General features: G+C 41.5%; 1 protein-coding gene across 18 annotated transcripts in view; it reads left to right on the plus strand.

Moving 5' to 3' along the window:
* Positions 1–18,266, plus strand: part of ATXN2 (ataxin 2) — a 156,965-nt gene that overhangs the window by 122,352 nt on the left and 16,347 nt on the right. For 9 of the 18 annotated variants that reach the window (XM_030939943.1, XM_030939945.1, XM_030939935.1 and 6 more), the window contains 3 exons: positions 7,251–7,283; positions 16,027–16,211; positions 16,530–16,662. In XM_030939943.1, the coding sequence (XP_030795803.1) occupies positions 7,251–7,283; positions 16,027–16,211; positions 16,530–16,662 (351 nt within the window). The remainder of the gene's footprint in view (positions 1–7,250; positions 7,284–16,026; positions 16,212–16,529; positions 16,663–18,266) is intronic. The other 9 variants (XM_030939936.1, XM_030939954.1, XM_030939937.1 and 6 more) reach the window with 1 other exon arrangement.

The following is an 18,266-nucleotide window of genomic DNA, read 5'->3' on the forward strand; positions in this document are numbered from 1 at the left end:
GTTTTCTATTAATCTTTTATCGAATTCATTATTAATTTAATCCTTAACATCATTTTTTTCTTTAGGGCTATGGTTCTCAAATTTTGGTGTGCAGTATAAACCCTTGGGGAGAGCTTGCTAAGAACACAGATTGCTTGATCCCATCTCCAGATTTTCTGATTCAGTAGGTTTGGGGCATAGGCTGAGCATTTGCATTTCTATTGCAATTTATAAAACCACCTCCCAAGTAATGCTGCTGGTCTAGGGCTATACACTGAAAACCACTGCAACTGGGGGTTTGTAAAGGGTGATTTCTGAATTTCTAGCTTACTTCTGTGTTTATTAGCTGGAATTATTCTGTAAAGGACTGTTGTTTTCAATTGGGAGTATTTGGTTATCCTGAAATAATTTGTACAAGAAAGACAGGATAAATTCTTAATTCTTTTCAATTTTCAGAGTAAGGAGTTGGTGCCCTTGTTACTTCCCAACAGTGAAGTTTTGCTTTTGTTTTTTTAAAGGGTGTATCCTCTCCCAACATTCTTATTTATTTATTCTTACTGTTTTAAAAAGTATTATGCTGGGCGTGGTGGCTCACACGCCTGTAATCCCAGCACTTTGGGAGGCCAAGGTGGGTGGATCACCTGAGGTCGGGAGATCGAGACCTGCCTGACCAACATGGAGAAACCCCATCTCTACTAAAAATACAAAATTAGCCGGGCGTGGTGGCACATGCCTATAATCCCAGCTACTACGGAGGCTGAGGCCGGAGAATTGCTTGAACCTGGGAGGCAGAGGTTGCGGTGAGCCGAGATTGTGCCATTGCACTCTAGCCTGGGCAACGAGTGAAACTCTGTCTCAAAAAAAAGAAAAAAAAAAAAAGTATTATAAATGCATGGATTTTTATATATTCATTGTATCATGTATTCTTTTTTGTTACTCTCATTGTCCCGTCTTTGATGAATGGGAACCTGTTCAAGTTGGCTCCTGCAAAACTTTTTTGCCTTGATTAGCTATCCCTCCAAGTACCCTGATTTCCTTTTGCTGGCAAATAGTATTTAAAAATCATTATCTGGTCATTGGCACTAATTACTGTTACAGTATTGCTTCTAGGCCTTTTCCAGACTAAACTAGGAAATATCACTGTAGGCCAGGTGCAATGGCACCTGTATCCCAGCACTTTGGGAGGCTGAGGTGGGCGGATCACTTGAGGTCAGGAATTCGAGAGCGTCCTGGCCCACATGATGAAACCCTGTCTCTACTAAAAATGCAAAAATTAGCTGGGTGTGGTGGTGTGCACCTGTATTCCCTGCCACTTGCAAGGCTGAGGCAGGAGAATCACTTGAACCCAGGAGGTTGAGGTTGTGGTGAGCCGAGATTGTGCCACTGCCCTCCAGCTCTGGGCAATAGAGTGAGTTGAGAAAGAAAGGAAGAAAGGAAGATAGAGAACTTTTTAAAATCAGAAATTTAAATTAATATTTCCAAGTCAAGTTAACATTGTAAGATTTTTACTTTTTACTGTGACTTCATGGTTTATCTCTTATTCTTTTACACTGAAGCTTTGGTTACTAAAAATAGTAACTATTATAATATTGCATAACAATTTATCACAAAGCTTAGCTACTAAAACAAACATTTCTTATTTCACACAGTTCCTGAGGGTCAGAAATCCAGGAATAGCTTAGCTGAGTGGTTTCTGTCTCGTCTCTTATGAAACTGTTGACACAATGTTGGCTAGGATTGCAGTTATCCGAAGGGTTAACTGGGGCTGGAGGATGTGCATTCAAATTCGAAACTGTTGGTCGGCCACGTGGACTTCTTCACAGCTCTAGTCATGACGGTGGCAGCTGGCTTCTCCCAAAATGCATAGTTCAGAGAAACAGTCCCAAACAGAAGCTGCAGCATGTTTTACAACCTAATCTTGAAAGTGGCATATCATCAGTTATGTTCTACACTGTTGGTCATACAGAGTGACCCTGGTGTACAGCATGGGAGGGGACTGAAAACAGGAGTTACATCATCAGGGACCATCTTAAGAGGTCTGCGTATTTACATTTTCATACAGAGTATATACAGTATCTTCAAAATTATTATTATCTAATTGTTAGACTACAGAATAAATTTTGAGATGTCTTTGGAGTATTAGTTTTTCTCAGTATCTGTTTCAGTAATTCTTTAAGTGCCAGTTTTCAGTGTGACATCCTTGTTAATTCCACAGTACTAACTTCTAAAGTTGCTAAGTGTTACATCGACAGTGTGATAAATAGGTAGTTAATCCAGTCGAGTTTGTTTTTCATATTTAGAGATAGCTATTTTTTCATCTGCAAATTATTTGTATGCTTTTAAAGTGAAAATTATGTAAAAAGATGCCATTCGTGAAGGCTGGGCTTAGTGTCTGCACGCCTGTAATCCTAACATTTTGGGAGGCTGATGAAGTGAGAGGATCGCTTAAGCACTGGAGTTTGAGATTAGCCTGGACAACATAGCAAAACCCCATCTCTACAAAAAAATTTAAAAATTGGCTGAGCATGTGGCATGTAACTGTAGTTCTAGCTCCTTAGGAGGCTGAGGTGGTGGATCACTTGAGCCCAAGAGGTAGAGGCTGCAGTGAGCTGTTATTGTGCCACTGCAGTCCAGCCTGGGTAGCAGAGCAAGACCCTATCTCAAAAAAAGAAAGATGCATTCAGAGAAGTCTTGCTTATATCCCAGTCCTGTCCACCTGTATCTTCCCTCATCCCGTCATCAGTAGGGGATCATTACAATTTTTAAATTTATCCTTACATGTTTACTTTTGCATATTTACATTTGTTTATTTTTTTAAAACAGCTTTATTTAGACATTATTCACATACCATGAAATTTATCCATTTAAAGTATACTGTTTCATGGATTTTAGTATAATCTTAGAGTTGTGTAGTCATCACCACAATCAACTTTAGTACCTTTTAATCACCAAAAGAAACTTTGTACCCTTTAGCGGTTACTCCCCTTCCCTCCCCTCTTTCCCCCTCCTCCCTACAGCCTAGGCATACGAATCTTATTTTTCTTCTCTACAGATTTACCTATTCTGAATATTTCATTATAATAGTATCATGTTATGTGTAGCCTTTTGTGACTGGTTTCTTTCACCTGTATTCTCAAGGCTCATCCATGTTGTGACATGTGATAGTATTTCAGTCTTTTTTTTTTTTTTTTTTTTTTTTGAGACGGAGTCTGGCTCTGTCACCCAAGCTGGAATGCAGTGGTGTGATCTTGGCTCACTGCAACCTCCACCTCCCAGGTTTAAGCGATTCTCATGTCTCGGTCTCCCAAGTAGCTGGGCTTACAAGTGTCTGCCACTACACCAGGATAAGTTTTTGTTATTATTTTTTTGAGATGGAGTTTCTCTCTTGTTGCCCAACCTGGAGTACGATGGTGTAATCTTGGCTCACTGCAACCTCTGCCTTCTGGGTTCAAGCGATTCTCCTGCCTCGTCCTCCTGAGTAGCTGGGATTACAGTGGCCTGCCATCACACCCAGCTGATTTTTGTATTTTTAGTAGAGACAAGGTTTCACCATGTTGGCCAGGCTGGTCTCGAACTCCTGACCTCAGGTGATCCACCCATCTTGGCCTCCCAAAATGCTGGGATTACAGGCGTGAACCACCATGCCCGACCTAACACTTAAAAAAAAAAATTTTTTTTTAACCTTTTTTTTTACTTTTTCTTTTTTTGAGATAGAGTCTCACTCTGTTGCCCAGTCTGGAGTGCGGTAGTGGGACCTCGACTCACTGCAACTTCCACCTCCTAGGTTCAAGTGATTCTCCTGCCTCAGCCTCCTGAGTAACTGGGATTACAGGCATGCACCACCATGTCCAGATGATTTTTGTAGTTTTATTAATAGTAGAGAAAGGGCTAGCTGGGCGTGGTGGCTCATGCCTGTAGTCCCAGCACTTGGGGAGGCCGACGTCGGCAGATCACGAGGTCAGGAGATCAAGACCATCCTGGCTAACACAGTGAAACCTCATCACTACTAAAAATACAAAAAATTAGCCAGGCGTGGTGGCAGGCGCCTGTAGTCCCAGTTACTCGGGAGACTGAGGCAGGAGAATGGCATGAACCTGGGAGGCAGAGCTGACAGTGAGCCGAGATGGCACCACTGTGCTCCAGCCTGGGCGACAGAGTGAGACTCCGTCTCAAAAAAAAAAAAAAAAAAAAAAAAAAAAAAGTAGACAAAGGGCTTTGCCATGTTGGCCAGGTTAGTCTTGAACTCCTGGCCTCAGGTCATCCATCTCCCTCAGCCTTCCAAAGTGCTGGGATTACAGGTGTGAGCCACTGCTCCTGGCCTGAATATAACACTTTTACCTATCATCAGTTGATGAACATTTGGGTTATTTTGTTTTTCTGGTAATGAGTAATGCTGCTGTGGACATTCATGTACAAATTTTCATATGAGGCTGGGAGCAGTGGCTCTTGCCTATAATCCCAGCACTCTGGGAGGCTGAGGTGGGCAGATGACATGTGGTCAGGAGTTTGAGACCAGCCTGGCCAACATGGTGAAATCCCGTCTCTACTAAAAATACAAAAATTACCCTGGCATGGTAGCGTGCACCTGTAATCCCAGCTATTCAGGAGACTGAGGCAGGAGCATCAGAATCGCTTGAACCTGGGAGGCGGAGGCTGTGGTGAGCTGAAATCACACCACTGCACCCCAGCCTGAGTGAAAGAGTGAGACTCTGTCTCAAAAGAATAAATAAATAAAAATTTTTTTCATGTGGCCTTAGTTTTTCATTTCTCCCGAAGAGGAATTGCTATGTTGGAACTGCCAAACTTTTCCAAAGCAGTTGCATCGTTGTGTATTTCTTCCAGTAATGTACTAGTGTTCCAGTTTCTCCACATCCTCATAAATAACTGATACTGCCTTTGGTTTGGGTTTTGTCCATTCTTGTGGTTATGAAGTGTAATTATGGTTTTTTGTATTTTTGTTTTGCTTTGAGATGAAGTCTCACTTTGTTGCCCAGGCTGGAGCAACCTTCACTTCCTGGGTTCAAGCAATTCTCCTGCCTCACCCTCCCAAGTAGCTAGGGCTACAGGCATACGCCACCACGCCAGGCTGATTTTTGTGTTTTTTGTAGAAATGGAGCTTCTCCATGCTTCCCAGGCTGGTCTCGAATTCCTGAGCTCAAGCGATCCCCCTATTTCAGCCTCCAGAGTAGCTGGGATTATAAGCGTGCACCACTGTGCCTGGCCCATTTTTGTATTTTTAGTAGAGACTGAATTTCACCATGTTGGCCAGGCTGGTCTTGAACTCCTGACCTCAAATGATCCGGCTGCCTCACCTTCCCAAAGCACTGAGATTTTAGATGCGAACCACCGTGCCCAGACTATAGGTTATCTTTTTACTTGCTTGATGGTATTCTTTGTAACACAGTTTTTAATTTTGATGAAGTTCAATTTATCTGTTTGTTTTTTCTTTTCTTGCTTGCATTCCTGATGTCATATCAAACAAAGCATTGCCTAACTCAAGGCCACAGAGATTCACCCCTATGAAACTCCCATAAAACTCCTAGAGTTTTATAGTTTAGCTCTTAACATTTAGGTCTACAATCTCTTTTGACTTAATTTTTGTATATGATACGAGAGTAGTGGTCCAGGTTTTTCCTTTTGCTTGTGGATATCCATTGTCCCTACCTCATTTGTTGAAAAGACTCTTCTTTCCTCTTGTTTGTTTATTTGTGTTTGAGATGGAGTCTTGCTCTGTCGCCCAGGGTGGAATGGAGTGGCGCTATCCAAGCTCACTGCAACCTCTGCCTCCCGGATTCAAGCGATTCTCCTGCCTCAGCCTTCTGAGTAGCTGGGATTACAGGGGTGTGCCACCACGCCCAGCTAATTTTTGTATTTTTAGTAGAGACGGGGTTTCACCATGTTGGTCAGGCTGGTCTTGAACTCCTGACCTCGTGATCTGCCAGCCTCCTAGCACTCTGGGAAGCTGAGAGGCTGAGGTGGGAGGATCACTTGAGCTCAGAAGTTTGAGACCAGCCTGTACCATTACGCCTGGCTAATTTTAGAATTTATCTTAAAGTATAAAATGTGAATCCAATGTATCTTGTTCTAAATGACTATCCAAAATGTTTTAACCAGTTTTATTAGTCTGTAATTTACATACAATAAAATGCTCGTCTTTTTATGTTTACATTTTCATGAGTTTTGACAAATATATTTGCTCATGTAACTACTTGCTTCGTCAGTGAAGATGGAAAACATTGTGCCTGTTCCTCTTCTCTGTCCAACTGTACTTTATTGCCACTAGCTCCAGTTAACCAGTGATCTACCTTCTTTTACTGTAGATTACATTTATCCTCTCTAGATTTCTTTTTCTTTCTTTCTTTCTTTTTTTTTTTTTTTTTATTTAGGGTTTTTTTTTTTTTTTACTTAAAGAAAATTTTTTATGGAAACGTCTCATTATATTCCCCAGGCTGGTCTTGAACTCCTGAGCTCAAGTGATCCTTCCACCTCAACCTCCCAGAGTGCTAGGATTACAGATGTGAGCCACCTCAGCCAGCCCCTAGATTTTTTTTTTAATAAATGGAATCAAACAGCATATAACAGGGGTGTTCAATCTTTTGGCTTCCCTAGGTCACATTGGAAGAAGAATTGTATTGGGCCACACATAAAATACACTAACACACTACTGATAGCTGATGAACAACAACAAAAAAATAGCAAAACTTAATAATGTTTTAAGAAAGTTTATGAATTTGTGTTGGGCCACATTCAAAGCCGTCCCAGGACGCAAGTTGGACAAGCTTGGTATATAATTTCATATGTGTAGTAATTTGAGCTTCATGTTAATATCAGCTTATTCCTTTTTTTGTTTGTTTTTGAGATGGAGTCTTGTTCTGTCTCCCAGAATTGGTCTGCAATTCTATTGCCTCAGCCTCCGAAGTAGCTGGGATTGCTGGCATGCGCCACCACGCCTGGCTAATTTTTGTGGTTTTTTTTTCTTTGTTTAGCAGAGACGGGGTTTCACCATGTTCACCAGGCTGATCTCAAACTCCTGCCCCCAAATGATCCACCCGCCTTGGCCTCCTAAAGTGCTGGGATTACAGGCGTGAGTCATTGCGCCCAGCCAGCTTATTCCTTTTTTTGCTGGGTAGCATTTCATTTTATGATTATACCACAGTTAATTTACCCATTACTAGTCAATGGGCATTTGAGTTATTGCCAACTTTTGGCTATTATGAATGAAGCTGCTGTGAGCATTTGTGTACAAGTATTTGTGTTTTTATTTCTTTTAGTTAAATACCTAGAATTGGAATTGCTGAGGTATGGTAAGTGCATATTTTATTTTTTAAAAAATTTATTTTATTTTATTTTTTATTTTTTTTGAGATGAAGTCTCACTCTGTTGCCCAGGCTGGAGTTCAGTGGCGTGATTTCAGCTCATGGCAACCTTCCCCTCCCGGGTTCAAGCAATTCTCCCGCCTCAGCCTCCCAAGTAGCTGGGATTACAGGCGCGCACCACCACGCCTGGCTAATTTTTTTGTATTTTTAGTAGAGACGGGGTTTTACCACGTTGGCCAGGCTGGTCTCGAAATCCTGACCTCAAGTGATCCACCCGCCTCAGCCTCCCAAAGTGTTGGGATTACAGGTGTGAGCCACCACACACTGCCTGGTAAATACATATTTCAATTAATAAGAAATTAGCAATCTTCCAAAGTGATTGTATCATTTTACATTCCAACTGATAAGGTTCATATGCAAGTTCCAAGTGTTCTGCATCCTTGCCAACACTTGGTATTGTCTTATCTTTTTAATTTCAACAGGTCTAATGGGTGTCATATGGTTACCTCATTGTGATCTTAAATGTGCATTTCCCTGATGATGACTGATGAGGAGCACCTCGTCGTGTGTGTGTGTTTTTGGCTATCAACCTTTTTTTAGTAAATTGTTCAAATCTTTTTTCATTTATTTATTTATGAGGTGGAATCTCACTCTGTTGCCCAGGCTGGAGTGCAGTGGTGCCATCTTGGCTCACTGCAACCTCTGCCTCCCAAGTTCAAGCGATTCTCCTGCCTCTGCCTCCCAAGTAGCTGGGATTACAGGCATGCGCCACCATGCCTGGCTAATTTTGTATTTTTAGTGTAAACGGGGTTTTACCATGTTGGTCAGACTGGTCTCTAACTCCTGACCTCAAGTGGTCTACCCGCCTCAGCCTCCCAAAGTGCTGAGATTACAGGTGTGAGCCACTGTGCCCGTCCTAATGTTTCTTTTTGTCTCAGTGTTTCTGGCTGGGTGCAGTGGCTCATGCGTGTAATTCCAGCACTTTGGGAGGCCAACCTGGATGGATCATTTGAGCCAGGAGTTTGAGACAAGCCTGAGGAACATGACAAAACCCTGTGTCTGAAAAAAAAAAAAAAAAGGAAAAATTAGCCAGGCACAGAAGCATGGTCCCAGCTATTTGGGGGGCTGAGGTGGGACAATCGCTTGAGCGAGGTTGTGAGGGGTTTGAGGGGTGATGGAGGCGAGATTGAGGCTGCAGGGAGCTGAGATTGCACCACTGCACTCCAGCCTGGGCAATAGAGCCAGACCCTGTCTCAAAAAAAAAAAAAAATCATGTTTCTTTTCTTACTGTGAAAAGTAAAGTTACTGCTTTTAGTAAATTATTTTAAGTTATTTATATATTCTGGTTACAAATCCTTTCTCAGATACAGGTATTGTGAATATTTTCTCCCAGTCTGCAGTTTTTTTGAAGAGCCAGTATTGTTAATTTTAATTGAAGCCTTATTTATCAAGCTTTTCTCTTAAGGTTCATGCTTTTTTGTATCATAATAAGAAATCTTTTACCTACCCTAGGTTATGAATGTTTTTATGGTTAGGTGTATGGTTGATTTCAGTTAGGTTTTGTGTAGGGTGTGATGTAAAGGTCAAGCTTCATTTTCTCCACCATAAATATTTACTCAGTTTCTCTGGCACCAGCCTCTGTTTTCCATTGATGGCTTTATTTTTTTTTTCTCTTTTTGAAACAAGACTCTCGATCTTGTCACCCAGGCTGGAGTGCAGTAGTGTGACCTTGGCTCACTGCAACCTCCACTTCCGGGGTCAAGCGATTCTGCCTCAGCCTTCTGAGTAGCTGGGATTACAGGTGCCCTCCACTACAGGCCCAGCTAATTTTTTTTTTGTTTTGTTTAGATGGAGTCTCGCTCTTTTGCCCAGGCTGGAGTGCAGTGGCTGGATCTCTGCTCACTGCAAGCTCCGCCTCCCAAGTTCACGCCATTCTCCTGCCTCAGCCTCCCAATTAGCTGGGACTACAGGCGCCTGCCAGCACGCCTGGCTAATTTTGTTTGTGTATTTCTAGTAGAGACAGGGTTTCACCATGTTGGCCAGGCTGGTCTGGAACTCCTGACCTCAGGTGGTCTGCTCGTCTCAGCCTCCCAAAGTTCTGGGATTACAGGCATGAGCCACTGTGCCCAGCTTTATTGAATTCAGTTGACCATATACATATATATGTCTATTTGTGAACTGTTTCGTTGTATTGATCTTTGTATATATCCTTATGCCAATTCTCTCTTTATTGCTGTTACTTTGTAATCAACCTTTAAGTCAGTTCATACAAGTCTCCCATTTATAGTCTCCTCAAAATTGTTCTTATTCTGCGTTCTTTGAATTTCCAAATAAATTTTAGAATCAGCTTGGGATTGTGCACTGAATCTTTGTATCAGTTCTGAGAGAAATCTTCACAATATGGAATCTTCATTGATGTCATCATATACTGCTCCATTTACTTAAGTCTTAAGTTTCACCAGTGTTTTCTAGTTTTCTTTGTATCAATTTTGTGCCACTTTCTTAAATTTATCCCTTAGTATTTCATCTGTTTTGTGCTGTTATGAGTAGTGATGTTTTAAAAACTTCCGTTTGTTTATTCGTAAATAGAGATGCACTTGATTTTTTAATTTGATCTTGTATCTTGATGTGTTGGTAAACCCACTGTTTCTGGCAGTCCTTTAAGACTTAAACATACAGTCATGATCTAATCCCCATGTTGGTGGTTTTGTTGTTGTTTTTGGCCTTATTATACTGTTGTGTTACTGAAAAAAGCATGAGATTTTGCCATGCTTCCATTCTTAGGGGTGAAACTGTCTTTCACTATGAAGCATAGAGTTAGGTGTTACTTCAGTTCCTAATTTGCAGAGAGGTGGGTTTGTTTTCTTTTTAATCATGAATGGTTGTTGGATTATGTTCAAATACTTTTTTATCATCTACTAAGTATATCATATTGACCAGGTACAGCGACTTATACCTGTAACCTCAGAGCTTTGGGAGGCCAAGGCAGGAGGATCGCTTGAGGCCAGGAGTTCAAGACCAACCTGGGTGATGTAGGAATACCCCATATCTACAAAATAATTTTAAAATTTGCTGAGTGTGGTGGCACACACCTGTAGTCCTAACTACTTGAGAGGCTGAGGAAGGAGGATTGCTTGAGCCCAGTAGTTTAAAGCTGCAGTGAGCTGTGATTGCACCACTGTACTCCAGCCTGGGTGACAGAAGGAGACCCTGTATTTAAAGTGCAAGTGTGTGTGTGTGTGTGTGTGTGTGTATGTGTGTGTGTGTGCGCGCGTGTATGGATAGATAGATAAAATGTAATTCCATTATGGTCATACAAACTGTTATGAAATGTCATTTTATCATATGCCAAGTGTCCATTTGTGGTTGAATTTGTTTCTGGATTTTTCACTCTGCTTCACTAATCTAACAGGACTACCTTCTCCTCCACTCACTGCCAACACTGATTTTTTTGTTTTTTCAGATTACCTTGAATTTTGTTTATTTTCCATATGAACTCTAAAATTACTACTAAAAAAATCAGTTGCCTTTTTAAAACCAACTGATCTGTAAAATATATCTTGGCTGGGCCCGGTGGCAGGCACCTGTAATTCTAACTACTTGGGAGACTGAGGCAGAAGAATTGCTTGAACCTGGGAGGTGGAAGTTGTAGTTGAGCCGAGATCGTGCCCCTGTACTCCAGCCTGGGTGACAGAGCAAGACTCCCTCTTTAAAAAAAAAAAATCTCGGCCGGGCGCGGTGGCTCAAGCCTGTAATCCCAGCACTTTGGGAGGCCGAGGCGGGCGGATCACAAGGTCTGGAGATCGAGACCATCCTGGCTAACACGGTGAAACCCCGTCTCTACTAAAAAATACAAAAAACTAGCCGGGCGAGGTGGCGGGCGCCTGTAGTCCCAGCTACTCGGGAGGCTGAGGCAGGAGAATGGCGTGAACCCGGGAGGCGGAGCTTGCAGTGAGCTGAGATCTGGCCAGTGCACTCCAGCTTGGGTGACAGAGCGAGACTCCGTCTCAAAAAAAAAAAAAAAATAAAAAATAAAAAAATAAAAAATAAAAATAAAAAAAAAAAATCCCACAGAAAAGATAAATGTTTTTACAATTAATTTGTTCCAATTAGGGTCCAAATCAGGCTTGCAAATTGGCTTTGTTTATGTGTTGAAGTCTTTTTTTTTGTAGTTGTTTCATATTGTGGTAACTTTTTTTTTTTTTTTGAGATGGAGTCTTGCTCTGTCACCTAGGCTGGAGTACAGTAGCACAATCTCAACTCACTGCAACCTCCCCTTCTGGAGTTCAAGCAGTTCTCCTGCCTCAGCCTCCCAAGTAGCCCAGCTTTTGTATTTTTAATAGAGATGGGGTTTTACCATGTTGGCCAGCCTGGTCTTGAACTCCTGACCTCAAATGATCCACCCACCTCGGCCTCCCAAAGTGCTGGGATTAGAGGTGTGAGCCACCACTCCCAGCCTTGTGGTAACTTTTTATTATGAACGTTTTGAGACATTAATAACCTAGGCCAGTCATGTTTCATTCCTACCCATTGTCTCTTAAGCTATATGTCCACTGGATTATTTTGAAGCAAATTCTAGACATTGCATCCGTTTATCCACCAACATTTTAATGTGTATCTTGAAGTCGGTTTTGGTTTTGTTTTTTGTTTTTGAGATGGGATCTCGCTTTGTTGCCCAGGCTTGGAGTGCAGTAGTGCAATGCTTCGAATTCCTGGTCTCGAGATCCTCCCTCCTCAGCCTCTCAAGCAGCTGTGACTACAGGCACATGCCACCTTGCCAGCTTTTTTTTCTTGTCTTTCTTCTTCTTTGTTTTTTGTCTGTTTTTTTGAGAGAGAGTCTCACCATCTTGCTATCTTGCCCAGGCTGGTCCTAAACTCCAGGGCTTAAGATATCTTTCCACCTCAGCCTCCTAAAGTGCTGGGATTACAGGCAAGCACTTTAGGAGGTGCTGGATGAGCCATCACACCCAGCCAAGTCATAGGTTTTTTTGTTTGTTTTTTGAGACAGAGTCTAACTCTGTCACCTGAGCTGGAGTGCAGTGGCATGATCTCAGCTCAGTGCAGTCTTGACCAATTGGACTCAGGTGATCCTCCCAAGTAGCTGGGACAAAAGGTGCATGCCGCCATACCTGGCTAATTTTTGTATTTTTTGTAGAGACAAGGTTTTGAATTCCTGAGCTCAAGCAGTCTGCTCGCCTTGGCTCCCAAGGTGCCAGTATTACAGGCGTGAGCCACTGCACTCAGCCCTCATAGTTTTAGTTATAGTTTTTCCCTTAGTTTTTGTCTTCTTCATATCTTTGTACAATCCAACGTGCCTTGTATTTTTTTCCCACCATCTGAATTTTGCTGACTGTATCCTTGTGTTGATATTTAAAGTAGACTTCTGTCCCCTGTAATCTTTGTAAACGGATAGTAGATAATGGAGGCTTGATAAGATTTTTTTTTCCCCAGTGTTTCACAGATGTATGTACTTACAGTGAGGAGTCATGTAATGTAATCAGTCTTTTTCCTGATAGGACTAGCCAGTGAGTTCCTAGATGTTTATTTCCCTTTAGTGCCTTACTTTTTTGTTGTTGTCTTTTAGCAGCCATTGATGATAATTGTCTCGCCCAAGATCCATTATTTCCTTAGGGGTTACAGAATGGTGACATTCTTTTTCTTTCATCCCTTCTTCAATTATTACCTGGAATATTTTTATAAAGAAAAACTTTACCATATCCAGCTGTTTGGTTACCCTGAGGAAGAGTAATTTAAAATGTTAATCATTTCCCTTTTTAAGGCAGTCTTCAAAATAATGAGTTGGTTTTCTGTTGTCCTCCAAAGGTAACCAATGAGATGGGTTTTTTTGTTGTTGATTCTATTGTTTTTTTGTTGTTGATTGTATATTGTCAGTATAAACCTAGGGTTTTTTTTTTTAATTTTTTAATTTTTTGAAGACAAGGTCGCTCTGTTACCTAGGCTGGAGTGCAGTGGGATGATCTGGGCATACTGCAGCCTCACTTCCCAAGCTAAGGCAATCCCCCCACCTCAGCCCCCCGAGTAGCTGGGACTACAGGTGAGCACCACCGTGCCCGGCTTAATTTTTGTGTGTTTTATAGAGACAGGGTTTCACCATGTTGCCCAGGCTGGTGTCAAACTCCTGAGCTCAAGCAGTCTGCCTGTGTCAGCCTTACAAAGTGGTGGGACTACAGGCATGAGCCACCATGGCAGGCTAGAATCACAATAAACTTATAAATTAACTTGAGAAGAAATGATTGATGTCTTTATGATGTTGAGTCTTCCTATTCAAGAACAAAGTATACCTTCAGTAGCATATTAAAGTTTATCCTTGGCTGGATGCGGTGGCTCATGCCTGTAATTCCAACTCTTTGGGAGGTGGAGGTGGGCAGATCACCTGAGGTCAGGAGTTCAAGGCCAGCCTGGCCAACATGGAGAAACCCCATCTCTACTAAAAATACAAAAACAAGTATTAGCCAGGCATGGTGCTCCCCTGTAGTCCCAGATTGCACCACTGCACTTCAGCTTGGGTGACCAAGCGAGACTCTGTCTCAAAGAAAATAAATAAATAAAAATAAAGTTTATCCTTAAGGTTTTGTACATTTTTTTCAGTGTATGCCTTAGGTAGGTTCTTTTTTTTTTTTTTTTTTTTTTTTTTTTTTTTTTTTTTTTGAGGCAGAGTCTCGCTCTGTCGCCCGGACTGGAGTGTAGTGGCCGGATCTCAGCTCACTGCAAGCTCCGCCTCCTGGGTTTACGCCATTCTCCTGCCTCAGCCTCCCTAGTAGCTGGGACTACACAGGCGCCCGCCACCTCGCCCGGCTAATTTTTGTATTTTTAGTAGAGACGGGGTTTCACCGTGTTAGCCAGGATGTTCTCGATCTCCTGACCTCGTGATCCGCCCGTCTCGGCCTCCCAAAGTGCTGGGATTACAGGCTTAAGCCACCGCGCCCGCGCCGGGCCGGTAGGTTCTTTTTTAATGTTAATGTAACCCAGGGAGTTCTCTTCCGTTGCATCTTCTAACTAATTACTTATGAAGTACCACATATGAAGGCTACTGCTGTCTGTATGTTAGTTTTTACCCTGCTCCTTTACTAAATTCCAATCCTTTGAGGTGTTGAATGAAAATATTTTTAACATTTTTCAAATAACAGGCAGAGTCAAGGACTTGGTTTCTTTTCTTCCCCTCCTATCTCCTCCCCTCCCCTTTTTTGAGACAGGGTCTCACTTCTTCGCCCAGGCTGTAGTGCAGTGGTGCAATCATGGCTCACTGCGGCATCTACCTCCCTGGCTGAAATGTTCCTCCCGCCTCAACCTTCTGAGTAGTGGGGACCATAGACGCACAGCACTGCGGCTGGCTAATATTTTTGTATTTTTTGTGGAGACAGGGTCTCCCCATGTTGCCCAGCCTGGTCCCAAACTCTTGAGCTCAAGCAGTCTGCTCGTCCTGGCCTCCTAAAGTGCAGGGATTATAAGCGTGAGCCACTGCACCTGGCCTGGGGATCATGTTTTAACATGAAAATTAGTGGAGACGCACGATATCTAAATAATAGCACCATAGTATACTTGACTAGCTTTTTAATTATTTTTTAAATATACGGGAAGGATATAACTAACAAAGTAATAATAGTGAATAGTTCAAGCTCAGTTAGTGAGCATAATTGGACAAACTTTCATTTGATAAAAGTGATAGTTTTCAGTGGCTTTTTGTCTACCAAAAGGAGGTACTTTTTAATTTAAATATATGCATCCAAGATAAAATGTAAAAAAATTTTCAGGTTTACTTTTCTACATAGATAAAATAATATGTAACGACCTCTCCCAAATTTCAGCAACAGTCAGTGAATGTTTAGCCACAAATTTGCAGTTAATTATATAATCAGTTCTTAGGATTTTATGAACAAGTTCTATATTCTTTGTGCCTTATACCTAGTTGTAAGCAGTCATTCCATAATTCTTTTCCTGAAGTGGCTTGGTTAATGCCACACCAGAAACAGGTCACAGACAATAGTGCTGTAAGAAATGTGGGAGGAAAGAGGCACATGGAAAGTAGCTAGCTTGTGCTGGAGGAACTGGAAAAAAACCTCACATTGGAGACGACAGTTGAGCTGAATTCTTAACTGGAGTTGTAACAGGGAGAGGCCCTTACACGCAGACCACCTGTGTGGATTAAGATAAGACATAGAGTAATCTTTTAAAAGAACTATTATTTAGAAACATGCTGTATGCTACATGGTGCTGTTGTTATACTGGGTTTGAGAAAGAATGGGAAGTGTTACAAGGAATCGGTGGTAGGAAATGTAGGAAGATAGAAAGTTAGCGTTGGATCTGTTTTGGCTCTTTGGTCATACTTTTGTTTTTCTCAAAATGAATGCAGTGCCTGTCCCAGAAAATATCATATGAGAAGTGATTTCAAAATGCTATAAGAGTCTATTCCAGGGACTTGATCAAGTCTGAGGGCCATGAGAGAAAGTCTCTCTGAGGAAGTTGCTTTCAAGCTGACACCTGAAGGATGAGGCAGAATTATCCCAGCTGGGATTTGGGAACTGGTGTTTGAGGCTGAGGACTAGCATGCATGATACGCAAACAACCCAGAGTGGCAGAAGTGGGAGTGGTATGAGATAGCATCAGAGACGCAGATGCAGGGTCAAATCATTCAGAACCTCCTAGACCATGTGAACACATGTATTATGCTGTGGAGATACTGTTTAATAGGCAGTGTGCTTTTTTTCTGCAGTACCAAATATGCCCCAACAGCGGCAAGACCAGCATCATCAGAGTGCCATGATGCATCCAGCGTCAGCAGCGGGCCCACCGATTGCAGCCACCCCACCAGCTTACTCCACGCAATATGTTGCCTATAGTCCTCAGCAGTTCCCAAATCAGCCCCTTGTTCAGCATGTGCCACATTATCAGTCTCAGGTAAGGCTGGTAGGGCTAACTCTTAATTTTTGTACCATTTTGAAAAGCTTTTAATATGGTAAAGGGATTTTCCTTTATAATTTTTGCTTTTGTGTGATGGAAGGGTAGATAGATAGGGACTTGGGGACCCTTTTTAATATATATTCGAAGGTTACTGATCATTGTAACAGGTTCAGAGGAATCAGCCAAGAAAGATTTGAGAGTTCACATTTGTTTCTGGAAATCTGGAAACCATGGAGTTAAAAATCTTTAAACTAAAGTCTGCTTGGCTCTATTTGCAGTATTGATGTTCTTTCTTTATTTTTTGTTTGAACACAGCATCCTCATGTCTATAGTCCTGTAATACAGGGTAATGCTAGAATGATGGCACCACCAACACATGCCCAGCCTGGTTTAGTATCTTCTTCAGCAACTCAGTACGGGGCTCATGAGCAGACGCATGCGATGTATGGTAGGAAGCACTTTGTTTGTCTTTTCCAGTGTGTGTGACTCTTCTTAATTTAAGTTTCTGAAAACATACTCTAAGAATAACCTGACCTTTTATGACATTGAGGGTCAAGAATCTGAAGGAAAAGATGAACTCATTTCTTTGCCTGACTTGGTTTATAAGTCTTGGCAAATAGTTTCTACTTCTGTACCTGGTCTTCAGATCTCTCTCCTGCTTTAACTAAAATGTAATGATGTTTATAATGGCAAAGCATCTTTGTGGAGAAAGGTACCTTTCTCCTCTTCCTCATCAGTATTATGCTTTGGTATATCCTATGACGTGCAAGAGAATTTTATAATAATAAAAGCATAAAAGCGTTTTCCAGCATGAAAACATTCTGCTTCACTACTTGATCTGTGGGTCACGGGCATTCGTTTTTTTTGTTTGTTTGTTTGTTTTGCTGTTTGTTATAATGATAATGCTATGTTTCTACATCATGCTGTATTTTAAGTGGTTGAATATTATGTAATATTAGATATATTTTAGACATGATTCACACTTTTTAACCAATGTAAACAGAATGCTGAAATGAAAATGAGAAGTATTTTATGTAAAACTAAGCAGTATTTATATGTGACAATAATAAGCAAAAACCCATCTTCATTTTGTGACTAAACAGAGAAATTTGTGTAGATCAACTTAGCAGCTGTCTAAAGTACCAAAATAACAGATTTTTCACTGTTGATAATTTAAAATTAAATGTCCACTTGTATATCTTATGATATAGAATTAATGGATTGCTTCAAATGTTTTTCAGAATATACTTTTAAATAGTACTGATTTCATTAAGATATTTTGTTCTGAATATTTCTGAGAACTGTAGTGTCATTTAGTTTTCCTGTTTGCATTTTTGGTTTTTTGGAGTAGGGGATAATTTTGGTTTACTCATACAGTTGAAAAGTGTACTGCTATGAGAATGAGATGACAGTTACATGCAGCTACATGGACGTTTCATTTTTAAAACCTCTTTTAAACTTTTTGAAATACTAAGAATATAACATTTTTATTTTTTAAGTTTAGATGTCCTGAACAAGTATGTCTAGGCAAAACTGAGTTATTTAAGAATTTACAGGCTGGGCACAGTGGCTCACGACTGTAATCCCAGCACTTTGGGAGGCCAAGGCGGGTGGGTCATGAGGTCAGGAGATCAAGACCAGCCTGGCCAACATGGTGAAATCCCGTCTCTACTAAAAATACAAAAAATTGGCCGGGTGCGGTGGCACGCGCCTGTAGTCCTGGCTACTCAGGAAGCTGAGGCAGCAGAATTGCTTGAACCCAGGAGGCAGAGGTTGCAGTGAGCTGAGATCGCACCATTGCACTCCAACCTGGGTGACAGAGCAAGACTCTTATTTAAAAAAAAAAAAAAAAGAATTTACGGATTTCAGGCTGGACGTGGTAGCTCACGCCTGTAATCCTAGCACTTTTGGAGGCCTAGGTGGGCAGATCACCTGAGGTCAGGAGTTCGAGACCAGCCTGGCCAGCATGGTGAAACCCCGTCTCTATTAAAAATACAAAAATTAGCCGGGTGTGGTGGCAGGTGCCTGTAATCCCAGCTACTTGGGAGACTG

The sequence above is a fragment of the Rhinopithecus roxellana genome, chromosome 10 (genome assembly GCF_007565055.1).
Source record: "Rhinopithecus roxellana isolate Shanxi Qingling chromosome 10, ASM756505v1, whole genome shotgun sequence".
NCBI classification, from domain to species: Eukaryota; Metazoa; Chordata; class Mammalia; order Primates; family Cercopithecidae; genus Rhinopithecus; species Rhinopithecus roxellana.